We start from the raw sequence: 27,286 nt of genomic DNA, 5'->3' as shown, positions 1-27,286 counted from the left end.
ATCCCAAAGGTATTTGATGGGGTTGAGGTCAGGGCTCTGTGGAGGTCAGTCAAGTTCTTCCACACCGATCTGGTCAAACCATTTCTGTATGGACCTCAATTTGTGCACGGGGGCATTGTCATGGTGAAACAGGAAAGGGCCTTCCCCAAACTATTGCCACAAAGTTGGAAGCACAGAATCGTCTAGAATGTCATTGTATGCTGTAGTGTTAAGATTTCCCTTCACTGGAACTAAGGGGCCTAGACCGAACCATGAAAATCAGGTAATTAGGTATGTACGACAGGACCAGATGGGAGAGATGGGTAGGAGCAAGCCCATGTCATTTCATGAAGCTCCCAACGAACAGTTATTGTGCTGACGTTGCTTCCAGAGGTAGTTTGGAACGCTGTAGTGAGTGTTGCAACCGAGGACAGACGTTTTTTACACGCTACATACTTCAGCATTTGGCGGCCCCGTTCTGTGAGCTTGTGTAGCATACCACTGCGGTTGAGCCATTGTTACTCCTAGACGTTTCTACTTCCCAATGACAGCACTTACAGTTTACCGGCGCTTCTCTAGTGGGGTAGAAATTTTATGAACTGACTTGTTGGAAAGGGGGCATCCTATGACGGTGCCACGTTGAAAGTCACTGAGCTCTTCAGTACGAGCCATTCTACTGCCAGTGTTTGTCTATGGAGATTTCATAGCTGTGTGCTCGAATTTATACACCTGTCAGCAACGGGTGTGGCTGAAATAGCCGAATCCGCTAATTTTCCTCATCAATCTACACACAGTACCCCATAATGACAAAGCAAAAACACGGTTTTAGAAATTTTTGCAAATGTATAAAATATATATATATATATTACATACGTATTCAGACCATTTACTCAGTCATTTGTTGAAGCACCTTTGGCAGCAATTGCAGCCTTGAGTCGTCTTGGGTATGACGCTACAAGCTTGGCACATCTGTATTTGGGGAGTTTCTCCCATTCTTCTCTGCAGATCCTCTCAAGCTCTGTCAGGTTGGATGGGTAGCGTCTCTGCACAGCTATTTTCAGGTCTCTCCAGAGATGTTTGATCAGGTTCAAGTCCGGGCTCTGGCTGGGCCACTCAAGAACATTCAGAGACTAGGGTCGTTGTCCTGTTGGAAGGTGAACCTTCGGCCCAGTCTGAGGTCCTGAGCGCTCTGGAGCAGGTTTTCTTCAAGGATCTCTCAGTACTTTGCTCCGTTCATCTACCCCTCCATCCTGACTAGTCTCCCAGTCCCTGCCACTGAAAAACATCCCCACAGCATGATGCTGCCACCATCATGCTTCACTGTAGGGATTGTGCCAGGTTTCCTCCAGACGTGATGCTTGGCTTTCAGGCCAAAGAGTTCAATCTTGGTTTCATCAGACCAGAGAATCTTGTTTGTCTGAAAGTCTTTAGGTGCCTTTTGGCAAACTCCAAGCTAGCTGTCATGTGCATTATTTTTCTTGTCTGGCCACTCTACCATAAAAGCCTGATTGGTGGAGTGCTGCAGAGATCGTTGTCCTTGTGGAAGATTCTCCCATCTCCACACAGAAACTCTGGAGCCATGTCAGAGTGACCATCGGGTTCTTGGTCACCTCCCTGACCAAGGCCCTTCTCCCTCGATTGCTCAGTTTGGCTGGGCAGCCAGCTCTAGGAAGAGTCTTGGTGGTTCCAAACATCTTTCATTTAAGAATGATGGAGGCCACTGTGTTCTTGGGGACCTTCAATACTGCAGACATTTTTTGTTACCCTTCCCCAGATCTGTGCCTCGACACAATCCTGTCTTGGAGCTCTACAGACAATTCCTTTGACCTCATGGCTTGGTTTTTGCTTTGACATGCACTGTCAACTGTGGGACCTTATATAGATAGGTGTGTGCCTTTCCAAATCATGTCCAATCAAGTGAATTTATCATCAAGTTGTAGAAACATCTCAAGGATAATCATTGGAAACAGGATGCACCTGAGCTCAATTTCGAGTCTCATTGTAAAGGGTCTGAATACTTATGTAAATTAGGTATTTTTGTTTTTTATTTCTGAAAAACTGTTTTTTAGAACAAGGCTGTAATGTAACAAAATGTGGAAAAAGTCAAGGGGTCTGAATACTTTTCCGAATGCACTGTATATATCCTATATGATGAAACAAACAATCAACAGATTATTTTGTACTGTAACTTTTCAAGATGGCCTTTTCCCACATTTGATGGTTCCCCCTAGCCTGGCCTCATACTGTAAGTGCCATAGCCAACTGCTCTTCCATATCCTTTGCTATGACACCAAATGAATAAAGAGAGGAGTTTGCTAAAGCACGAAACAGACTGGAACACCAGGCTAGGATCCCACTGCCAGGATGTCTTGATTAAAATGGTCAATTTATATGGGGTGTGTTCTTGTCTACACAGGTACAATTGCTCCCTACCCAACGGAGACAGGGGGAGGCGGAAAAGCCGCTTTGCACTGTGCCGGAGACCCAAGGCCAGCGGGGTGAAACCCAGCACAGTACACGTGGCGTGCACACCTCAGGCAGCCAAGGTAGGAGCTAGGAAACAGTATGCTTGAATTTAAGACCTATTTCTGTAATCGTAGAAACTCTCTTATATAATGTTATGTATGCTTGACAAAAACAAGACAATAGTGACGGCATTGTCTCTTGTTGCACTAATACACAATCTTCTCTCTATAATAGGCATTATATCTCCACTCAGAATGGGGCGCCTGAAGTAAATGTAATTGGTAATGACATCATCCTGCTACTCCTAACATCAAACATTTCCCTCACCACCTGCAGGCCATCAGCAACAAGGACCAGCACAGTATCTCCTACACTCTGTCCCGGGCCCAGACGGTGGTGGTGGAGTACACTCATGACAGCAATACAGACATGTTCCAGGTGAGTGTGTCCCCAGCGAGTCCTCACTGCTCAAGACAAGCCTGGTCCCAGATCTGTTGTACTGTCTTGCCAATTAATATGGTCGAATGTGTGATCTCGCTCGCCGTAGCCGATGTGAGTAAGACCTTTAAACAGGTTAACATTCACAAGGCCGCAGAGCCAGACGGATTACCAGGAAGCATACGGAGAGCGTGCGCTGACCAGCTGGCAAGTGTCTTCACTGACATTTTCAACCTCTCCCTGACCCTGTCTGCAAACCTGGTGGCCAACTAAAAGAAACGTCTGACCTCTGTGATTGCCAACAAGGGTTTTGCCACCAAGTACTAAGTCATGTTTTGCAGAGGGGTCAAATACTTATTTCCCTCATTAAAATGCAAATCAATTTATAACATTTTTGACATGGATTTTTTTGTTGTTATTCTGTCTCTCACTGTTCAAATAAACCTACCATTCAAATTATAGACTGATAATTTCTTTGTCAGTGGGCAAACGTACAAAATCAGCAGGGGATCAAATACTTTTTTCCCTCACTGTACCAACATGTTTCAAGCAGACCACCATAGTCCCTGTCCCCAAGAACACCAAGGTAACCTGTCTAAATGACTATCGCCCCGTATCAGTCACATCTGTAAACATGAAATGCTCTAAAAGGCTAGCGTTCATAGGCTTGGTTGAATAAGGAAACTTTGAGTATCATGTAGTAGCCTAAACCTATCAATGTTACATTGAACTGGGTGAATGTAATATGAATAACAGTCATCCAATATGCTGCAATAGAAATAAGGCCATGCTCATAAAAAAAGATATCATCCTCCCTCCTCTTGAACGTCACCGACTGCCACTGCTGTACATCCTGTATAGATTGTACAGATTTGACGAATGACATTGTGGCTTTTCGAAGCTGATTCAGCAGGCAGTTAAGCAGTTAGACCGTGTGGGGCTCAGGTGCACCCTGCCATTCCTTTCTGATAAGCCCACATCACCCTTTCTTCCCTCTCTCTCTCTCTCTCTCTCTCTTTCTCTTACATCACTCTTCAATGTTCTTTCTTTCTCTCTCTCTCTCTCTCTCTCTCTTTCTTTCTCCCCCCTCTCTCTCCTTCTCTATCAATCACACACACTCTCTTTCTCCCTCACACACACACACACTCTCTCTCTCTCTCTTTTACATCTCTCTCTAACTCTCCCTCTTTTACGTCCCTGCTGTCTCCTGAATGAGTTTCCCTAAGTAGAGAATAATTGTTCCATTCACACACCCAAGGAACAAATATCATAGTGATAATAATGAGCAGTGTCTTTCTTCACATGCATTGAAAGTCTAAATACACACACACACACACAGAGATCCTTGTCTCGACTGTCTCCATTCATAGTGATTTACAGGCGTGAACAGTCTGGCGGTGGCCAGCGGTGCTGTTACTCCATTACTTCTGCATGACATCGATGACAGCCTCAGCTAACATAAATCTGAAAATGTTTCCCTTTCTTTCCTACATTAATTAGCCACCTGTCTTTTCTCTCAATCTCATAGTCCAGGTCCTGATCTGCATGTGTTTTAGCCAACTCTAACTAATGAATGGCATGAAAACGATAGAAGGCTTGGCTAACAGGCAACAATCTTAGTAAAAGCACTAATGGTTGAGAGACCACATAAAAAGGAGACAAGGAAAGGAAGCCATTTCAGTACTGAGACACATATCTGGGATTCCTTAAGCTAATCTAAATAAAGAACTGAATCAGTTTAGTTACTATATATGCCTCTCTAAAAGCTTTTTTTTGTTGCAAGAACATTACTAAAGCTAAATGGAGTATACACTCTGATAACTCATATACCTCTTTTCCCTTCCATCCCAGATTGGGCGTTCCACAGAGAGCCCCATAGACTTTGTGGTGACGGACACAGTGCCTGGCAGCCAGCAGAGCCACGGGGGGGAGGGCCAGACCCAGTCTATCCAGAGCACCATCTCGCGCTTCGCCTGCCGCATCATCTGCCAGCGGAGCCCGCCGTACACCGCTCGCATCTACGCCGCCGGCTTCGACTCCTCCAAGAACATCTTCCTGGGGGTGAGTTGGTGATTGTGATGAAAACAAAATAGCTGCCATATAATTAGGATAGAAATACTACTAATATGATATACCTGTATCTCTGTAAGCATTTGCAATTAGCATTCATGATGCAATGACGTTTATAAGCCATAATATAACCTTGAAATAACTATGAACTATTAGAACTAAAAGTATTGCACACATATTTCTGAAACTCTCCTTTTCTACTTTCTATCCCTTCTTTCCCCCAGGAGAAGGCAGCCAAGTGGAGGACACAGGACGGTCAGATGGACGGGCTGACCACTAATGGCGTGCTGGTGATGCACCCTCGCCACGGCTTCACGCAGGACTCCAAGCCGGGCGTGTGGAGAGAGATCTCTGTCTGTGGCAAAGTCTTCACCCTCAGAGAGACCCGCTCAGCCCAGCAACGGGGCAAGATGGTGGGTAGCTAGTAGATACATACATAGACACAAGCATGCACACAAGCACACATGTACACACACAGATGTGTGCGCACACATGAAGTAACAACCCTAACATGTGTAGATGTGAGCACTTGCAGAAACATAACATGTTCAAACACACACACACACTCCTGTGCAGTCTCATTGAGTGAGTCTACTCCCTGTAAGCCATGCCTTGCCATTGTTTTGCAGGGACATTGTTTTAAGTAGATGTTTCTGAAGCATTAATACTGCACTAATTAAATGGAAGCCGCCAGCTAATATCAGTTCTCACTCTAACTTGGAACAATTGACTCTAGAAAAAATGTTCAGAACATAGACTCTACCGTCCTCCAAAATGTTATTGTTGGGTAACTTCATTAAGCCATTAAACAACAGCTCTGTGATATGAGCAGATGGGACATCTTAACAAATTCACGAGTTATCTCAGTTGTACAGAATAGTCTGTTTGGATGGGCTTTAGCTGTTTGAGGTCTCTGTTTCTCATACACAGAAATCAGCATCTGATTTATAGTGTGATAGGTCTGTTATGTCACCGATAATAACCTCCCCTGGAAAACCCTGACTCTAGACTTTTAAGTTCCTTCTCCCAGAGACCACACAGTCAGTTTGGAAGATTTCAGTATGTCAGAGGAATTCTCATAGGAATCCCCCCTCACCTTCATTTTGGGAGGAATGACTGAGAGTCTGAGACATGATGTTATTATGATTATGATGTGGTTTGGCCTTTAGACTTTAAAACTGAGGCATGAGAACGGCCAAGGAAGGGGGGAGGAAATGCCGAGAGCTGATAAGGGAGAAAGAGAGGAAGGGATGCTGGTTCAATGGGTTTAGTCACAGCAGGTCTGCACCTTGTCTGAAACAAAAACAAGACCTCTTTGATCTATTATTGAGGTACATACCGAAGGCCAATAATACAGGACAATGCTCAATATAATACTGAAATATACTTACAGTATCTCTCCTCACTCCATAAAAATTGAAAAGCACTACATTAAGTCCTTAATGGAGAACCCGGGATCCCCCCTTCAGCCCACAGCTATAAAATGTGGTATCGCAGGTTGCCGTCTACATTTAATCAAGGCAGGCTGCAGAGCAACACCATGTGGAGCATGTGTTTGTATTGTGTTTGTTAATATCTTGCCATCTGTTTGCTAATATCTCTGTGTCTCTTGCAGGTGGAGAGCGAGAGCCAGGAACTGGTGGACGGCTCGCTGATCGACCTGTGCGGCGCCACCCTCCTGTGGCGCACGGCCGAGGGCCTCTCGCGCACCCCCACCGTGAAGCACCTGGAGGCCCTGCGACAGGAGCTGAATGCCGGGCGGCCCCAGTGCCCCGTGGGTTTCAACACCCTGGCCTTCCCCAGCCTCCGCCGCAAGGAGATCCTGGATGAGAAGCAGCCCTGGGCCTACCTCCGATGCGGCCATGTGCACGGCTACCACGGCTGGGGAGGCCAAGGACGGGAGCCCGAGGATGAGGTGGTGGAGGTGGGCCGGGAGAGGGAGTGCCCCATGTGCCGAACCAGGGGGCCGTATGTACCGTTATGGCTGGGGTGTGAGGCGGGGTTTTACCTGGATGCAGCACCGCCCACACACGCCTTTAGTCCGTGCGGTCATGTGTGCTCGGAGAAGACGGCAGCGTTCTGGAGCCAGATCCCGTTGCCACACGGCACGCACACCTTCCACGCCGCTTGTCCGTTCTGTGTGCAGCAACTGGCCGGCGAGAGCGGCTACCTCAGACTCATCTTCCAAGGGCCCCTGGACTAGATAATGGACAGTGGTCTCCTCCCAAACCCCAATTGACGCTTCACAACTACCAGGGTTGTGATCATTAGGGCACACAACCGAAAACATCTTAATACATTTTGCAACAGAAAATGAACATTTGAGTTTCTTATTGGAAAAATCCAGGTAGTCCCTCACTGTGTCAGACAGTTTTCTTCTGTTTGGTGCCCTAATGACCATGACCCATGGCCATTCGATAACCAAGTGAATGGTGGAAAAACAGCTAAAGGACTGTTAAACATTTCTTAACTTAAATATTTTGGAGAGCTACAGAATACCTTTTTTGCTTCTCTCATTTCAAGTGACCTTTTTTCTAGCAGTGCTGTTTTCGATACTATAATTCTATTTTCATGTTAACAATGAAAAAGCGCTACAGTATATGCTAACACAGCAAACTCTTCCACAGGTGCAGATTTGTAATGTTCTGATGCAAAATCCATTGTGAGGATGTGTGGTGTGGCTTGATGTTTATAGCCATTTCTTTTTCTATCTGAAACTTATGAGGCAATTGTAGCAGAAACAAGCATACTTTGTAATGCTAGCTACTGTTTTGGAAGTGACCTCCTTTTTCTTAGACATGAAGACCCATGTTGTTAAACTAGGCCTAGTAAATCAATATTTGGCGATTGCGTAAAAAAAATTGCTTATGACCGTATACCTTTTTTTTACCATGAATCCCAACATGTACCCTATCTTAATGTTATCAATCACCACATCAGCAGGTATAAGGTGGTATAAGAAGTGGAAGAAGTACATAATAAAAAACGATCACTTTTCTCTCTGTGTACCCTTCTGTACAAGGACTGGAGAAACAGATCTACAAATTGACTGGTGGAAACTTGTCGACATTGACACCTATCTGAGTGTCCAGAATGTGTTCAAGCAAGCAAGTGATCCGTTTTTGTTCAATTGAAGTGTGGCGCTAAACACATTGACTTTTCAGATGGTATGAAAATTTGACCCTCTCATCTTCCATGTGTACCTGCTTTCAGTGTGTATATAATATTTATGTTTATGTTTCTGTGTATGTTAATGTACCCGTGTTTTGTCTTCTGATCTTAATTTACACAGTGATTTGTACTCCAATTTCAGTAATGTGTGAGAGCTTATTTTCTTTACTGTTCAACCAACTTATATTCAAGTTTTACCAATTTGTTCTGCATTATATCTTCTTGATCGCCTGATGCCTTCATACAGGATGTTGAGTATTATTTCTGCAAAAAGGGTTGCTGTTGCAGATGAGATTTTTTTACCAACTGGAAACAATAAAAGTTAAAAGCTTTGAAATTGTTCACATTTGTGTGAGTGCTCTCTTTTTTTCCAATCCACTGTTGGAATCCAAGATCATCAATAACTGGACAGAACTCATGTATACTAGATATTTGGTGTATTTAGCTAAAATAAATAAGATATGCAATAACATTCACCCTATTATACACAGTATTCATTTGGATTGACAGTACTAGCTAGTTCACATAAAAATGACTTTTTCCACTTATGAGAATGTGAAAATTGTCAGTTGTAAGCAGTAGGTAGGGGATGGGCAACTATATTTGTATTTAAAAAAAAAAAAAAATTCAGGTTCTCAATTTATTGTTGAGAGTTGGAATAATAGAATACACAAGGTGCTATTTCGAAATTTGTTTGTGCATCAGCAGTCACTCAATTAGCCCATGTCAGCTAAAAGTTTTTCGATTGGTAAATTAGTCTAGCGGCCAGCTATCTAAATTTGTAGAAAGCATGGGCGAACTACCGACCGGGGTGGGGCCCATTGATCATCAGTTATCATATTAAAAACTGAAAACATTTGCGTTCATCTTATGGCAAAATGTGTAGAATTGCAAGAAATATGATGTAAAACTGCACATGTTTCTCTCCACCCCATGGCAAAATGAGTAAAATTGCATGAAATGAGTTATAAAATTGCTAAATGTTCTCTCCGCCCCATGGCAAAATGTGTAAAATTGCAGGAAATTAACAGGTTAAAACATTTTTGGTATCTCTTCACTCCCATGAGGGGGGGAACTGAAATGTTTTGCTCAGAAGGTGGGGAGGGGGGAGTATGGATGTGGGTACGCAGACCCACTGCAGCCCCTCATGATGAATTCCGTTTTTTTTTTGTGGCCCCCCACGCCCATCCTGCAGTGAAGTAGGTGGTGTGCTGTGATGAAAGTGACTCCGTGGTTATGCTCGAAAGAACTCGAAGAAGATTGTTCGCGCAGTGCATTATGGTTACTATACCGGCAGTTTGCTTGATGTTTTCGCCTGGTTTGTCTAATGTTAGCGTGATGGTGGAAAGAACAATCAAGAACTAATGTGTTTCTAACAACAGGTACCAGACATAGCGCACCTTCTTTTGGTTTGTCTACTCTTCAAAAAAAGCTCAGCGATCATGTATTTGTGTGGACTGCTTCCGTCTCTGTTTGGCTGTCAAATGGCTAACATTTTGCTAGCTTCGATTATCAGTCTACGTGTAAACCAGCTGGTCTCTTCAGGCTGCTGCAGTCGTGGGTAGCTACTCGAATATCGATGCTCGGAGAGTAAATCGCATATCGTCTGTAAAGAGTAATTAGAAAAATGGTCAATGACAGTTAATGTTGCCGGATGACGGGGAAATGCGAATGGGGGACGGCGGTGTTTTATAGTTAACTACAGTAGCTAGCTAACTTAGAACGATAACTCTAGTTAGCTAAGTAACTATCTTGTTCCCCACCTGAGATAGTTAACGTTAAGAAGCTGCAGTTGTCTAGCAGTGTGGTGAGGCAAACACCTATCTACTATCTAGCTATTTAAAAAGTGAAACAAATAACGCTAACTAGATTGTCAGTTAAAACTGTAATCTGATCAGATACCCAGCTAGTAAAAAAAAAATGACCACATCATCATCATCATCCCTGGTGGTGTTGGAACATTATCTGAATCGCAGAGATAGCTGACTATATTTTCTTGACATTTTGCATTGTACAGTTTTGATCCATATAGCCCTCAGCCAGCGAATTTATTTTTTATTGTAACTGTCAATGTTACTGTTAGCAAGCTACGCGCGTTAACATTTGACGTTGTTGATATAGGCAGCTACGACGTCATTGCCCAATGACGTGTTCAGTGTCTGGTGATACACCTGACGTTGGTGTAAATCAGTCATATATGAAGACTTAATATGTCTGCTATAAATCATTTATTTGCTTATTTCACCATGCATTCGATGTTGTATGTTACTGAAACTGACAACAATACATATCCATATTGACAGGAGCTGATTGTAGGCTATAGGTACCTGCCCACCTTTCACCCTAATCTTTTCAACAGACTATTTAGACAACAGAGGATCTTTGCTCCTGTAAGCAGTTTTATCACGGTCTCAGGTGCTTACACAACACTGTCTTCTAGTCTGATTATATTGGTTAACCTACCTGTTCTAGGCACCCTCCACTTTAATCACCAATGGTGAATTACTTTTAATTTGATCATTCAGTTTAGGTAGACAGGGCTAGTTATGCACACAAAGCAATAACTGAATCAATACACAGAGGAAGTGAGTCAAAAGGCATCGCTTTTCTCACTGTTCGGATTATAGCCTAACACCTGCTCAACTGCACCTCTGAGCCACAGTTGTCTGAGCGACAATACATCTGCAGCATCTGCACTTTCACTTCACTCTAGTGATTTGTGACAATAACTGAATGTCATTGCTGTGCACAGAAAAATGGGCTGACATTTGAACGGATTGACTGAATTGTTTGACTATTGACACAAGTGTTCCACTGTATCCTTCCTCTCTCAACATTTAGTTTTCTATGGCCCTATTTTCAATGCCCTTGGACTAAGAACTCTGAAGATGGTCCGGTTTAGGTTTTATATTTTGTTACCGCAAACATGAATGTTTAGGCTATGTCTTTGTTTTGTATTGATACTCTCTGACTCAGTGCTATGTTTGCTAATTCAGCTAGCCTCTGCGGAGAGGTGCACCGATGCCATGGCCTCCAGCCACAGCTCCTCCCCAGTGCCTCATCCCAGCAGTGGTGGCAGCGAGGGTCTCTTCCAGAAGGACAGGGACCCTTCCTCACGACACTACAGGCCCATCCACTCCCTGCCCGACGTCTGCCCCAAGGAGCCCACGGGTAAAGAACTAGCCTACATTTATGGTTGGCCAACACTCTTACAAGATTAATATATATAAAGGTTCATCTTGTGTCACTGTTGATCAACCATATGCTGAATGCAGTCCTATTTGTCTACCCCTCTCCCAAAGTGTGCACTTGTACACTCTCCCTCATGGATTTAAAATGAATGGATTGGTGTAAGGAGCTCCCTCCAGCCATTCTTGCACCAATCCAAAGCTTTTAAATGCATGAGCGGAAGTGAACGAGTGCACACTTCTTGGTGAAGGGTAGAAAAATAGGTAGCCTCAAATGAGAGTGCAGCGTTGAGGATGGTGGGTCAGGCTAGAGAACTGGAGCGCAACCGTGGAATGCATCTCAAAATGCATTGAACGTTTTATTGCTGCTGAAGGTTTCTACTGACTTCATTTTCCACGTGCCCTTGCAGGCGAGGCAGCCCGGGGGCTGTGCGAGGGCCCGTCGGTGGTGGCCGACCAGCACAGGTGGACGGTGTACAACTCCAAGGTGAACCTCCCAGCCGCGCTGAACGACCCACGGCTGGCCAAGAGGGAGTCTGACTTCTTCACCAAAACCTGGGGCCTGGACTTTGCCGAGACAGAAGTCACGCCCTCCTTCTACCTCCCCAACATCACAAAGGAACACTTTGGCCCCTACCTGCAGGAAACAGCTCAGGTAACGAATACACCCCGCTGCCTCTGTCATTCAGTGTGAATTATTCAGTAGATTGGACTGAAGTAGAGGCCACTGTCTGGCCTGGGTTGCGCTCATTAGGGCATGCAACAGAGAACATTTAAAAACATGTTGCAATGGTAAAGAAAGGTGGTTGGTTATTGTTGTTTGGTTATTACCTTGGAACTGCCCTGTGCAATGTATTGAACATTGCATTTTAAGCTATTTCTAAGACTTTGTCTCTTCCCTTTACTCATGGTCAAAATAGCACAAAGAAAATACATCCACTATAATTAAACTGTATGAGCTATTAGGCCTAAACTAAATCATGTCTGTGTTTCTCTGTAGAGGGAGAAAATCCATGAGCGATGCAAGAATATCTGTTCCAACAAGGATGAGCTGGATGCTGTCTCCAGCATCACAAACAACCACGGTATGCGATATTAAACGGCTCTGCACCTGGCGCCTACAGTATCTATTCTGGGCCTAACGGACAAATCTATCTTATTAGTTTTGTCAAATATCACATTTCCTTTGTGTTTAAGTGAGTTGATTCAACAAATGTGCTTTTTCACTTTCTGTTCTTCGTAGACAAATCAAGAACAGAGTTGGAGCAGGTGCCCAAGGTATTTATTTCCTCTTGTTTTGTGTTGTAACCATGTGAGTTGTGGGGATTTCTAGAGCCCTATTGAACCGTTTTGCCCCCTTGATTTGACTGTATGCTCTCATGATTCTCAAACGGTCATACCATTCACTTTTTTTTTTATAATATATTGTTTAATTGTATTAATATCTCCCTAGACTAGCTAGAGCAGCACACATAATATTTGGTTCTGGATTCCAAAATGAATATCTGGCTTAAACAGATCTTCATGAAGCCTGATTTTGCGCTAGACGACCCAACGACCTTTAACGCGGTCCTACCATGGTCCCACTTCAACAGCGCTGGCGGGAAGAGCAGTAGGGACATGGCATCGTCACGGTTACTACAGGAAAAGGTGAGCCGACGGAAAATTGTCATATCCTGCATTGTTTCATTGCTTCACCGTCATGTTTCCTGTTGTTGGCTTCTCCCTCTCTCTCTCAGCTGAGCCACTACCTCGACGTGGTGGAGGTGAGCATCGCGCGCCAGATCTCCCTGCGCTCCGAGGCCTTCTTCCACGCCATGTCCTCCCAGCACGAGCTCCAGGACCGACTCACCGAAACCGCCCGCGCCGTGGCAGTCCTCCGGGGCCGCACGGCCGCCATCGAACGCATCATGTGCGAAGGCCCACTGCAGGCACTGCGGCAGGCGCTGACGCGCTCCAACTGCGCGCGGCTGCACAACAAGCTGAAGCTGATGGCGGCGGTGCATCAGAGCCAGCCCACTGTGCAGCTGCTGCTCTCCACCTCGGAGTTCGTTGGGGCCCTGGAGCTCATCGCCACCACCAAGGAGGTGCTGCAGCTAGAGCTGCAGGGGATACACAGCTTCAGGTGGGGGGGGATGTTTGTGTTACGTACTCAGGATCGATCTATGCACGCGGTGGGGACACTCGTCTGATTTAAATGCGCTGACACTCATATGAGACTATCGTACATCAGATGATAGTAAGCAGCAGTCCACACCAGCTATTTATTGTGAGTAAGCTTGAAGCACCAATACAGCATGGTGGCAGAACTGTATCACGCTAAAGGTTTAAAATACACACCACTTCTCGTCACAATGCTTTTCAGAGTTTCGTGTCAATACAAGTCATTTTAAACATGAGTCCCAGCCCATAGTTAAACATAGTGAAATACTCTGTGTATTTTAGTGTGGCCTTGTGATGTGTCTGACGTTTCCTGTCTTCCCCCTCCTGCAGACACCTGGGCTCGCAGCTGTGTGAGATGGAGAAGCTGATAGACAAGATGATGGTGGAGGACTTCAGCATGTACTCCAGGAGTGACCTCAGCAGGAGTCTGGAGGACGACGGACAGGTCATGGAGAAGGTCTGCACCGTTGAGATAAAATATAAACAATGTTTATATTTTATTCTGTGGTCGTTTTTAGATTTAACTCATTCGTTCTCAGATTACTTACCTGGCTACAACAAAGGTTTAAATGCACTAAATCCGCTGTCAGAAGACGGGGGGGGAATGTGTGAAAAAATACGTTCTGGTTTTAAGATTGAGGTTGAGTTCAACCGTAAAGGTGGAGAATGTGTAGTTGGAGCACCAAACTGAGTTATTATTTTGTCACAGTGGTCACAGATGCAATACAAACGTTCAGTCTCAATAAAGGTGGGTCTGACTCTTCCGTTTGTTACTTACATTTTAGCAGACGCTCTTATCCAGAGCGACTTACAGTAGTGAATGCATACATTTCATACATTTTTATTTTTTTTATTTTTCTGTGCTGGCCCCCCGTGGGAATCGAACCCACAACCCTGGCGTTGCAAACACCATGCTCTACCAACTGAGCTACAGGGAAGGCTGGAATCAAGTGAAGGAAAATGGCACGTTTGGGGCAATCTCGAGCTTGTTCAGATCAGAGGAAAACATCAGTGTGTTGATATCTTCAATCATCAACCTAATTTATGTTTCAGTAGCACAATTGCCAATTGCCTTTTGTTATGTGTATGGAACTTTGAATGACTCTGAAGGAGATTTGAATTATCTCCATTATGAGGAAATCACTGTGTTAATTGGTTTGAAATATGAATCTCTTTGTTTATTAGTTTATTGTAATTTAATTGATGAATTGGTGTCTTATCATAATTGATCTCTTGAAGTGAATAATAAGTCTGATTGGCGTTATTGGGTTTTATAGTATTGCTCACTCTCTGTGTGTGTGTGTGTGTGTGTGTGTGTGTGTGTGTGTGTGTGTGTGTGTGTGGGAGACAGGACAGGCTGGAGTCTCTGGTGTTTGGCTTGCTGAGGCAGCGGAAGCTGGATTTTCTGGACATCTACAGCGACGAGATGATCCTAGCAGCCAAAAGCATCATCACACAGGTAAAAGACCAGACAAAAAGTATCAGAACAGACTATATTCATGATCATAAACATTTTATGGTGAAATTAGGAAAAGGACTTTGCCATATTAAGAATATTTCCCAAACCTCTCCTCCAGCACCCCCTCCCAGTTCCACTTTATTGGTCTATTCCTGAGCTAGCACACCTGTATCAAACGAGAAATGCATTTTGAATTAGTTAAACGGATATGGAAAGTAACATACTCTTATCCCACAGTCTGTTTTCGACTCGGTGTCGCAGATCGAAGAAATTGACACTGACATCGTCACGAAGTGAGTAGTACAGCTAGCTATACATTGCATGCGTTTTGTATTTTCTTGAGCACATTGAGCTGAAGGTAATATCTCCCGAATGCACTGGAGGTGTGGTCAAAATATGGCCTGGTGTTCTGAGAATCCATCCTCAACAAAGGAAAGGAAGCTAAACCAGTTGTTTATGGTTGTCTTAACAACAACAACGAGTGAGACTGCGTTAATCTGACATCCTGTTATTGAAAGGAGTGCTCGGAGTATGACACGAGGGCTGTGAAAACAATGTGGGTGTGGAAATCTAGTTGAGGGCGTGACGTTAGATTGTGAGATAGAAACGTATTGTTTAGGACAGGGCTCTTTTTTGTTGTTGCATAAATAGAGACATACAGTGCCTTTGGAAAGTATTCAGAAACCTTGACTTATTCCACATTTTGTTACATTACAGCCTTATTCTAAAATTGATTAAATAAATCCAAATCTCCCGCAATCTACACACAATAAATACCCCATAATGACAAAGCAAAAAAAATAAATAACATATTTACATAAGGTATCAGACACTTTATGAGACTCAATTGAGCTCAGGTGCATCTTGTTTCCATTGATCATCCTTGAGATGTTTCTACAACTTGATTGGAGTCCACCTGTGGTAAATTCAATAGATTGGACATGATTTGGAAAGGCACACACCTGTCTATATAAAGGTTCCATATTTGACAGTGCATGTCAGCACAAACCAAGCCATGAGGTCGAAGGAATTGTCTGTTGAGCTCCGAGACAGGATTGTGTTGAGTCACAGATCTGGGTAAGGGTACCAAAAAGATTCTGCAGTATTGAAGGTCTCCAAGAACACAGTGACCTCCATCGTTCTTAAATGGAAGAAGTTTGGAACCACCAAGACTCTTCCTAGAGCTGGCCGCCCGGCCAAACTGAGCAATCGGGGGAGACGGGTCATGGTCAAGGAGGTGACCAAGAACCCGATGGTCACTCTGACAGAGCTCCAGAGTTCCTCTGTGGAGATGGGAGAATCTTCCAGAAGGACAACCATCTTGCAGCACTCCACCAATCAGGCCTTTATGGTAGAGTGGCCAGACGGAAGCCACTCCTCAGTAAAAGGCACATGACAGCCTGCTTGGAGTTTGCCAAAGGGCACCTAAAGACTCTCAGACCATGAGAAACAAGATTGTCTGGTCTGATGAAACCAAGATTCAACCTTGTGACCTGAATGCCAAGCATCACGTCTGGAGGAAACCTGGCACCATCCCTACGGTGAAGCATGGTGGTGGCAGCATCATGGTGTGGGGATGTTTTTCAGCGGGCAGGGACTGGGAGTCTAGTCAGGACCAAGGGAAAGATGAAAGGATCAATGTACATAGATCCTTGATGGAAAACCTGTTCTAGAGCGCTCAGGACCTCAGCATGGGGCGAAGGTTCATCTTCCAACAGGACAACGACCCAAGCACACAGCCAAGACGATGCAGGAGTAGCTTCGGGAGTCTCAATGTCCTTGAGTGGCCTAGCCAGAGCCAGTAACCGATCGAACATCTCTGGAGAGACCTGACAATAGCTGTGCAGCAACGCTCCCTGTCCAACCTGACAGAGCTTGAGATTATCTGCAGAGAACAATGGGAGAAACTCCCCAAATACAGGTGTGCCAAGCTTGTAGCATCATACCCAAGAAGACTCAAGGCTGTAATCACTGCCAAAGGTGCTTCAACAAAGTACTTCGTAAAGGGTCTGAATACTTATGTAAATGTGATGGGTATAATTCTGTGGGCCTAATTCTTCTGTAATTAGAAAGATCTCCCTAATTTCTTAATCATGCTTCTAACGTCAGTAGGCTACAGTAGCATATGCTTCAGAGGTGGGAGGGGTATGTAGCCTATACACACACTGGCAAATATTTTCAGCTGGCAGGCTGACCCTTGAATACGTTTCTTATTGACAGCGAGGGCTTTGCATAGGCGCTTTGTTGGACTAAGAATTGGGTAAAAAAAAAAAGAATATTTGAATTGTTGACAACACTATTAGGCAACATAAATAGGTTAAATCACATTTCATGACCCATGGGGTCAATTCATCAATATTCAGACAAAGTTGTGTATAAAATAATGCCTATAATAATAAAAAAAAACTGCACTGTCTTATCTCAATGTAGTCTGAACATGTGGGAAACATGGTGAAAAACCTGGCTCATTTAGAAATGTAAGAGAACCATTTTGAGGGACATGGCACTGTACGCCACATGAACGCATTCATTTGAATGTAATTGAGTATTTATGTTTGGACATACAAAATTACCGTAGTTTGACATCAGTCCTCATTTAACAATGCTTACCTACCCATGAAAGCCACTGAAGCAGACCTAAAGTAAAAATATATATATTGTTCACATGAGTAAAAATGCTATGCATTGCTGGTATGACCCTCCGTTGTAGAGCTCTGTTATTTCCAAAATAAACATTAAGCTGGCAAAGATAAGCAAAAAATGATTGCAAGTTCTTATTTGAGTTGTTAGTAATAGGAATTGAAGGTAACTTATTTTTTTTTAAATGTTTTTCAACAGAGTTAGGGTTCTATCTGTTGCAAAACATTTTGATATGGTTTGCACTAATGAATACAACCCTGCTTTCTGCTTCTGGTTGGTCAGGCTGGCAGACCAGATGCGTCTGATGACCTTCCCCCAGTGGTTTGAGCTGCTGAAGTCCGTCTTTGAGAACTTCATTCTCTTCCTGAAGAGGATCAAGGTAAGGATCATACTTTATTAAAACACAATCCCGGTCAGATAGATTTAATCAAAATGGGATTTATGGAATTGTCTTCTTGCTGAAGAGAAGACTTGAAGAAAGTTTATTGAAAGGTAAAAAAAGAAAGGTAGTTAGATGCCTTGCTATGTAAATTGGCATAGAAGAATAGAGTAACACTTCAGCATTTGTTATTTTGGCAGTGTCTACACATCTTTCTTTGCCGTTTTTCGTTGGTGTACAAACCAGCTGTTTTAAAGTGCATTATTTTACTGGCCCATTGTAGTACATGATTAATACTTTTGTGTAGGACTCTGTTGATGATCTGTGCCTTTCATTTATCTTGTGTAGTTAGCAAGGTTGGTGTCAATTCCATTTCAATTCAAGAAGCTTTTCAGTAATGAAAATGTCTAATTGGAATTGAAATTTGTTTACTTTCTGAATTGACTGGAATTTAAATGGAAGTGACCACAACCCTGGTAGTTAGTTCCTCTGCCGTATAAGTTTGTCCTTATGCTGTGCCCCACAGGCGACGCTGAGTGTGGTGAGGAATGTCGTGCTGGAGGCGCTGGATAGCAACCAGAAGAGCCGTCTGCTGGAGCGGGCTGCAGCGGTGGGCCTGACTGAGGCCCCAGGAACCCCTCTCAACCAGGAGGAAGCAGAACTGGCCTACCTCACCCACGAGGGCCTGTTCATCAGCGACGCTCTCAATGATGCCCAGCTGCACCTGGGGGCAAGCACAGGCCACGAGCAGAGCTCCACCGTGGGGCCCAGGCAGGCCCTGTCACGTATGGATGGTTGTGGTAGTGACTCTGCCTCAGGGACCACCGAGTCGTCCTCCAGCAGGGAACATGCTTTCCAGCCAGGAGGGGCCGCCGTCTCGTGAGTCACTCACCACCTTCACCAACCACAAACACACGGTTAACACTACTGAGTCAGGTTAACACTACTGAGTCAGGATATGCTGTGCTGGCCTGGTTATTATTCAAAAAAAGTAAAGTTTGGGTTGGCAAGGCAGTGTGAAAAAGATTCAATACATGCTGCACATCTGTATACACTCAGGAAATCAAAGTAACTGTCCAGTGTTTCCAGATTTCTATCAGATATGATCTATAAATAATTACAATATGCGTGAAATAGTTTACCTTACAAAATGTTTTATGCTAAAAAGCAGCTTTTCTGTGTTTTGAATGGTGTGAGCGTACCCCAACAAAAGAATACAGGGTTATTCTGGATCAAAAAAGGGGCTTAGGTGGTGGGCGTGGCAGGGGGCGCAGTCGGTCCGTTAGTGAGAACATTTTAGAGGCCCCCATTTTGGTGGTGTAGAAACATATTTTTGAAGTTAAGCCAATTTCCTGCAATTCTACATATTCTCCCATGGAGCCTAGAGAACATTTTGCCGTTTTAAAGCTAATTTCCTGCAATTCTATACAAATTTCTGTGGTTAACCCTAAAGTCGATGTCCGCTCCCCTTTGGAAATCAAGTTGGCATAATAAAAAAAATCCTCATTTAAAAAGAAATCTCTGTTTTAAGCTAGATATATCCACCGCATCCTCTGATGTCGGCCATCTGCGGTGGAAGTTGGCCGAGCCACAGCAGTGTTTGTCAGACCAGGAGACATCCTGAAAATCGATCTTCTCACAAAAACGACTATTATGACCCCTCTATAGAGAGACTCACAAACTCCGCTTTGCTCTATGACCCCCACAACCGTCACGGGACTGGTCTGAAGTCAGTACTGCCGATCTGTCACCTTCCGTCTATAGCATCCAAACAGTTTGGGCAACAACATTAATATAACCCCTCTGTGGAAAGGTGGGTCTCTCTAGGACGCCTCACAAGACTCGTCTGAAAGGTAGCCCAGTACCAGTTCAAACAAATTATGAAAGTATACACTCGCTGGACAGTATATTAGGTACAGCACCCCGTTCACAAAAAATTGATCGCTCCTACAGACAGTGAGTCACGTGACCGTTGCTTGCTATATAAAGCAAATTACTTTTTTATACTTTATTTTGTATTGTCTACTACTGAGTGTCCCTTCCTAAGTTCCATCTGTATTCTGTACAATAGAATTACAAAAAAAGTGTAATTCTAGTAATTGTATTTCTATGCTGTCTGTCTGGCTGTAGGTCCAGTGAGGACATGATGCCCAGTGACCTGGAGCTGGGCCGCGTGGCCAATAACATCCAGGAGCTGCTCTACACCGCCTCAGACGTCAGCCACGACCGCTGTGTCAAAGTCCTCATGGCCAGAGCCAAGGTAGCTAGCTCGTTTAACGCATGACATGACAGGATAAACAACACGCAGCATGACCAATGCACTGTCAGCTGGCTTATGTGTGACTTTCCATTGATGTTCTGAAGTGACAAAGTAAAATGGGAATAAATTCAACCCTGCTAGTAATATTTCATGTTTGTAACCTTGAAAAAATCCCTTTCGCTCTCCGTCAGGATGGCTCCCTGGAGCGTCTGAGCTCGGCAGAGTTTGTGTTTCTGTCCCAGGCGGTGGAAGGCTTTGTGAGGGACACAGAGAAGCTGTGCTGCAGGCGCAGTGTGTCCCTTAGGGGGGCGCTACAGAGCCAGGCCAACCGCTTTGTCCACCGCTTCCACGAGGAGCGTAAGACCAAGCTCAGGTATTAGACTGGCGAGTACAGACACACACACTTCTAAATAGGGAATAGAGGTGCAATACTTCAGGAACTTAAACCATCTATCCTAACTGTGCGTGTGGGTTCTCTCCAGTCTGCTGCTGGACAATGAGCGGTGGAAGCAGGCAGAGGTTCCTGCAGAATTCCAGGACCTGGTTAACTCCATAGCAGATGGCAGGATCACACTACCCGAACGCAAATCCCAAGGTAACATACCATTTGAGCACAAAATGAACACCTGCCACCTGCGGGTAGATTTAGATATTGGCAGGTTAGAATGTCTATTTCACCAGGCAGGTGGTCAGTTTGCAGGACTTTACAGTGTGAGTATTACATTTGCGAATAAAAATAGTCAAAAGTCAAGTATGAGCGCAGTTAGGGTTAGAAAAATGCTGCAGTAGTTGTTTTCAAAGTATTTCTGCTGTTCTGTTTCATAGCTGCTAATCGCTCAAAGAAATAGGAATCCTATGTCCCACCTCGCAGTAACACAGCCTGGCAGGGGAGCTATGCACACTGAGTGAAGTGCTGATAGATTCATTTTGGAGGCGCTGCGCACAGGCTTCATAAAAGTTGGTCCAATTTACTCGAAAGTCTGCAATGTAAAACTTTGTCATGTTTTTTGGTTATTTACATTGCGAGGTTGTTGCTTCAACTGATAGCAAAGAGACGGATCCCAACTCTCAGAGACACCGGAGACCACTGAGTGGCTCAGTTACCATGGTAACCTCCCACCCTTAAAGGGGCAGCTGAACATTTTGTCTGGTATTTTGGTTAAGACTCAGGTCACAAAAAATGAAATGAAATTCAGCAATATACCACATTACTTCTTACTAATGTCTTTTTTAGAAACATTACAAAGCATGGTCATCTGTTTTTTTTTTGGCGTTTATGGAATTATGACAAAAATAGTTTGGCTGGTGAAAGACCTGAGTGGCTGGTAGATCTTTTCATTGACCTGCCACAGTGGCTGGTGGACTAAAGTGAACTTTATGCCCTGTATACCATGCTTACCATGGTCTGTCACTGACCCACGCTCTGCACGACTGTCAGTCCAGGTTCCCGATGGTCAGTCCCCCAAAAAATATTTGGCTGTCCCCAGACTGACTGAGTTTATTTCCTGTCTTCTTCTCAATACCAGGCACAGAAGAAAGGAAACCAAGTGATTATTTGCACATTGATGGCCAGAAATATGCTGTTGTTGGGTAGGTAACTACAATAAATGCTCATTTCCACTCCCACATTCAAAACGTAAGGCTTGTAGGACAAATGATAAGACCCTTATTGCCTGGTGACCTCTGTTCTCCTCATCAGCACGGTGTTACTACTGATACGGATCTTCCTTGAGTACTGTCAGTGTGTCAACGACATCCCTTCCATCTCCACGGACATGCTCACCCGCCTCTCAGACCTACTCAAGGTAACAACACGCCACCCCCGCTATGTGGCAACAGTCTAGAATGATGGTCTGAGAGTTGGCTACATTTACCTGGCAAGCATCCCACTAACAAACTGCCACCGTGTTGTATTGAATGGTCCCTGACTCCCCCCTCCTTTGACAGCACTTCAACTCGCGGAGCTGCCAGCTGGTCCTGGGGGCAGGAGCACTACAAGTGGTGGGACTCAAGACCATCACCACTAAAAACCTGGGTATGTACCAGGGCATGTGAGAGGAGCGTCTTGCCCAATTTCACTAGAGAGCGGAGTGCGATTCACGCCGCTCCAGTAGCGCTCAGTTCACAATCTTAGGGCATGCCCGGCCCAGCATGCATCTGTAGTCTACTTGTGTGCTGCCATCTACAGCCCCTTGCTTTAGCTACTGTCATGGAGTTCGCTAAATATTTTCATAAAGAAACTGATAAAACACACAGCTGCTAAATCAAGGGGACGTACAAGGATGAGGACCAAGAGCAAGAGAAGGATGTAGTGTCCACAACTAAAGAATCATTGTGGAATCTGGACACACATCCCGAAAGCATGATGGTGTACTTACTACATGGACATGCTAAAAGAAAGGAATGAGGTGGGTAGATGACTACAGTGCATTCGGAAAGTATTCGGACCCCTTGACTTTTTCCACATTTTCTTACGTTACAGCCTTCAACTAAAATGGATTCAATTATTTGTTTTCCTCACAAGACCTCATAATGACAAAGCGAAAACCGATTTTTTTGTTGTTGTTGGAATTCTTGCAAATGTATTACAAATTTAAAACATACCTTATTTACATAAGTATTCAGACCCTTAGCTTTGAGACTCAAATTGAGCTCAGGTGCATCCTGTTTCCATTGATCATCCTTGAGATGTTTCTACAACTTGATTGGACATGATTTGGAAAGGCACACACCTGTCTATATAAGGTCCCACAGTGTATCTCAAAGCAAAAACCAAGCTCTGAGGTCGAAGGAATTGTCCGTAAGAGCTCTGAGACAGGATTGTGTCGAGGCACAGATCTGGGGAAAGGTACCAAGTCTCAATGTCCTTGAGTGGCCCAGCCAGAGCCCGGACTTGAACCTGATCGAACATCTCTGGAGACCTGAAAATACCTGTGCAGCGACGCTCCCCATCTAACCTAACAGAGCTTGAGAGGATCTGCAGAGAAGAATGGGAGAATCTCCCCAAATACAGGTGTCCCAAGCTTGTAGCGTCATACCCAAGAAGACTCCAGGCTCTAATTGCTGCCCAAGGTGCTTCAACAGAGTACAGAGTAAAGGGTTTGAATATATATATATTAAATATCTAAACCTGTTTTTGCTTTGCCATTATGGGGTATTGTGTGTAGATTGAGGGAGGGGGAAAAAACTATTCAATCAATTTTAGAAAAAGGCTGTAAAGTAACAAAATGTGGGAAAAGTCAAGGAGTTCTGAATTCTTTCCCGAATACACTGCAAGTGTGTCCATTGTAGCAAAGTGTTTCTAAACTAAAAGTCAGGTGTCTTAAAAGTTGTATTCATTTTTGTTCTATTACCTATACAATAGGCCGTAATTTATTTTTGGCCAATAGGCCTGGCATATTCCCATGTTCAAGAAGCTTTCTGTTCGGATAGGGTTATTTTGCCTATAAACCTTTAGGCCTGCTTCTAGAAAACAACAACTGCATCTCTGCCTAGCAATAGTGGCCAACAGGGTGTTTAGCATCCCCAGTGGCTCTGAGAGAGGAGAAGAGTGTCTGCTACTGGCCGACAGGCTCCTTCACATGAGATCCACCGACTGTCCAAACTCCTGTTTCTAAAAATGAATTCAAAGGCACTGTCATTTTTCATTTACTTCGAATGAAATAAAAATTAAGTCACCGCTTATATGTGCATCTTATAGACTATAATCATTTAACAGCAAAACGTTTACGTGCTGAGCGCTTTATGTCCCTACCAGCCAATTGTGTCGCACTCGCAAATGCTTGAAAGTATTTCTTTGTAGGCTATAGCCTTGAATTAATATAAATAATTTTCACATCCTGTCTGGCTCCTGGCCTATTTAGTGTTCATATGCTGTTTAATATGACATGTAGCCTATTTGAAATGATATGTGCTTCTCATATTTACCTTTTCATGTTTATTCAAATCATATGGCTTAGTTTCAATACTTTAAAACCAAATGGTAGGTCCAGGTAGTCACAAAAATAGATGTAGGTGTTGGTTAAATAGTGATTTTAATGAATGGAGCGAATTAGGAACGGCAGTTTAACCTGTGGGCGCAGAGCGGTGTTTAGTGGAGCGGTTGGAAAGGACTTGAAGCGGGATTTCCAACCGCTCAACTCTGCTATGTACTACTTGGTCGTGTCCAATAAGACAGGCGCAATTTCATTTTCCATTTCCAAACATTTTAAATTGTCTATGGTGTTTGCCCTACTGAACACAACCCGGTGCTTTGCTATGAACCGTAGGCTTTGCCCCACTACAGGGTTACCTCCACATTTAGTGTGTGTGTGGGTGTCTTTCCTCAGCCCTGGCCTCTCGCTGTCTTCAGCTGGTGGTTCACTACATTCCCGTCATCAGGGCCCACTTTGAGACCAAGCTGACGCCCAAGCAGTACAGCGTCCTCAGGCACTTTGACCACATCACTAAGGTGAGCACTGACATCCACAGACCTGCACGCACGAGGACAGTACACTAGTTCAGAGATTCACTTGTAAACCGTGAGCGACACGATGTGCAAGCCTTCAGTTTTAATAAAACAATTTTCCCCTTCCTGTTTTGGGCCAGGACTACAACGATCACATAACGGAGATCTCCACTAAACTGATGGCGATCATGGACAGCTTGTTTGAGAAGGTGCTGTCTAAGGTGAGTTCTACAGGTCCGAACCGCTCTCAAACTCTCCCCGTCTTAACCTGCAATACCACTTTATAAAGATCGCTGTAGCCAATGTCAATCAGTGTATCATGTGAATATCTACTCCGTCTCCTGCCAGTATGAAGTCAAGGCCCCCATGCCCTCGGCCTGCTTTCGCAACGTGTGTAAACAAATGGCTAAAATGCACGAAGCCCTTTACGAGCTGCTACCTGAGGAACAGACACAGGTAACATATGACAACGATACCACAGAGCTTATTCAATGACTTCTAATGATTCAAATTTGTCTTTCTGAATAATACAATGTACTACGTAACTACGGTACCTTTTACCGCTATTCTCATGCACTGTTATACCATACTGGGCACGTTCCAGGTTGTCTTCATTGCAGTCGCGACTGACTAGACATGTTGAGTTGAGGGTAACACTGTCTGTTTCCCCCCCCCCCCCCCTCTGGGCCTAGATGTTGTTCCTGAGGATCAATGCAAGCTTTAAAATGCACCTTAAAAAGCAGCTGGCCCGTCTCGGGGTGCACCACGACGGTGGACCTCAACATGGGTGGGTGTTTCTCTGATTCTGTGGTGGTTGAGAGAGAACAACATTTCTGTAATCTTGCCAAAAAAATGTGTCCAACAGTTACATTATCTCTGCTTGACCGTACTAAAAAGGATGCTCAGTGGAGAATCTCTAATGAAAGTGATTTTGGTCCAGAACTAGGCTTAATGTGTCCGATAAAACAGCTTCTTGTCACTAAAGGACAATGTACCTTATAATTGCAATGGACTTGTTGAATGATGACTTGAAAGCACTTCTCTGATTCCCCCCATAATGACTCTCACCCCACTCCAGGCTGGTGACGGTGGATGTGGCATTTTACACTGAGAACGTTCAATCACTGAGGGCACTTGAAAAGCTGGACTTGAACATGGCTGAGATCTGGGAGCAGAAGAGGTGATGATGGGGGGAGTAGTCGTTCTACATACAGTGCGACGCCATGTTAACTCACCCTGGAGGGAAGGGAGAAACTAACTCTAATCAGGTTCTTGTTGTAAAGAGACTGTACCCGTTTCACCTTCCAGCAGCCAGCCTGCCCAGGGGACCATGGATCTCACTGAAGCCACCTGAAGAGGGCACTGTCTGGGTACAGAAAGAGAGCGGAAGTCTGGTAGTGGTGGTGCTTCCTCAAGGGAGAAACTTCCCCAGGCAGCAACGCTGTGGGACCAGCCCCTGAAGCGGCCATGATGCAGGACAGGCTACGTAACATGGCACCATATTCCCTATTTAGTGTACCACTAGCGGACACCGACATGGGCTTTCTTTTAAAGAGCAGCTCTGAGATATGAGAGACTTTTAGGACGCAACTACCTGCTGCTTGTCACCTCATCACACTGTGTGCAATTCAACTATAGACTTTGATTGGCCTGAAATGTCGACATGGTTCAGAACATGTCGCTTACTGGAGAAGCGATTTTTATATATTTTTTTCTCACGTCCGTCAACGAATAACAAAGCCACTCTGACGGATTCAGACCTGTGTTTAAGCTAAATGGTCATGTAAGTTGACCACTGGTCTTTCATTGACTAAACATTTGACGTCTTCTCAATTTGCACTGAATACAGCATTCCCTTCCATGGCACTTATTTAACCTTTTACTGTGCAATTTCTCCAATAATAATGCCACTGAGCATTGCTAGTCAATCTGGTTAGTTAAATTGCTTGTCAACTGACAGACATTATGCACAATTGGTCCCCTCTCTGTAATGACTGCGCTAAGTCATTATCTTCCAACAAGGATGCATCAAATGGCCAGTAAACTCCACTGCATCAGTCGTGACAGTTCTATCCAGTGTTCTCACCTGTTTTATTGCATGAAGGAACATTAGCCTCTGATTGGTTTGTCTGTAGTCGAGCTCTAACCAAAACAGTCTTATTCCTCAGTTCTATTAACTGCCTGTGTGAACGTTACACCTCATGCAAGAGGATCCAATGGTATATAAAAAGCGGTCTACTTCAAAAGTGCCTACTTTTGATAACTATCAAAGACAGACAATAGTATACTGTTTGAGTTCCTGTGTGTATGTTGGGCCCTCATTGCTGCTCTGGTTAAGATGGGTAAGGAAGTGTGGCAAACTGAAAATCTGACCGCATGCCTGAGCGTTTTGTCTTGAATCCCAGGAAACTGAATAAAACATGGAAGAATTTCCACTTTGGCCTTATTTGTCTGAGGAAGCCGCTAGACTTCATGCACCCAGAATCTTAAATTGAGATGCATTCATTACGAGAGGACCAGGGCTCTCCAACCCTGTTGCAGGTTTTTGCTCCAACCCCAGTTGTAATTAACCCGATTCAGTTTATCAACTAGATAATTATTAGAAACAGTTTAGGGTTGTAGTGCA

General features: G+C 44.2%; 2 protein-coding genes across 3 annotated transcripts in view; both read left to right on the top strand.

The window, feature by feature from the left end:
• LOC106564855 (E3 ubiquitin-protein ligase pellino homolog 1) overlaps positions 1–8,466 on the top strand; it is a 62,399-nt gene extending 53,933 nt beyond the window's left edge. For both annotated transcript variants that reach the window (XM_014131317.2, XM_014131318.3), the window contains exons 3-7: positions 2,396–2,525; positions 2,782–2,883; positions 4,735–4,944; positions 5,178–5,366; positions 6,569–8,466. In XM_014131317.2, the coding sequence (XP_013986792.1) occupies positions 2,396–2,525; positions 2,782–2,883; positions 4,735–4,944; positions 5,178–5,366; positions 6,569–7,156 (1,219 nt within the window). In that variant the 3' untranslated portion in view covers positions 7,157–8,466. The remainder of the gene's footprint in view (positions 1–2,395; positions 2,526–2,781; positions 2,884–4,734; positions 4,945–5,177; positions 5,367–6,568) is intronic.
• An 883-nt stretch (positions 8,467–9,349) lies between these two features.
• On the top strand, positions 9,350–27,093 carry LOC106564856 (vacuolar protein sorting-associated protein 54). The gene is made up of 23 exons (XM_014131321.3): positions 9,350–9,506; positions 11,121–11,295; positions 11,723–11,967; positions 12,313–12,397; positions 12,556–12,590; positions 12,831–12,962; positions 13,052–13,437; positions 13,806–13,932; positions 14,827–14,934; positions 15,172–15,227; positions 17,857–17,953; positions 18,480–18,832; positions 20,084–20,213; positions 20,405–20,586; positions 20,696–20,808; positions 21,740–21,803; positions 21,913–22,018; positions 22,161–22,248; positions 24,542–24,663; positions 24,801–24,881; positions 25,009–25,116; positions 25,353–25,447; positions 25,739–27,093. The coding sequence occupies exons 2-23, from the start codon at positions 11,151–11,153 to the stop codon at positions 25,842–25,844; spliced, it is 2,964 nt and encodes a 987-aa protein (XP_013986796.1). The 5' UTR covers positions 9,350–9,506; positions 11,121–11,150; the 3' UTR covers positions 25,845–27,093.
• Positions 27,094–27,286: the final 193 nt, after the last annotated feature.

This window comes from Salmo salar, chromosome 12 (assembly GCF_965601325.2).
Source record: "Salmo salar chromosome 12, fSalSal1, whole genome shotgun sequence".
Lineage (NCBI taxonomy): Eukaryota > Metazoa > Chordata > Actinopteri > Salmoniformes > Salmonidae > Salmo > Salmo salar.
The sequence above is the reverse complement of the archived record's forward strand: the minus strand, read 5'-3'. Positions and strand labels throughout refer to the sequence as shown.

Bases quoted from the DNA above. Each gene is read 5' to 3' on its own strand.
- LOC106564856 (XM_014131321.3), top strand. From the start codon at position 11,151: ATGGCCTCCAGCCACAGCTCCTCCCCAGTGCCTCATCCCAGCAGTGGT. The intron at 14,935-15,171 runs GTAAAAGACCAG...CTTATCCCACAG, and splicing joins CCAAAAGCATCATCACACAG to TCTGTTTTCGACTCGGTGTC. The intron at 20,214-20,404 runs GTAGCTAGCTCG...GCTCTCCGTCAG, and splicing joins TCCTCATGGCCAGAGCCAAG to GATGGCTCCCTGGAGCGTCT.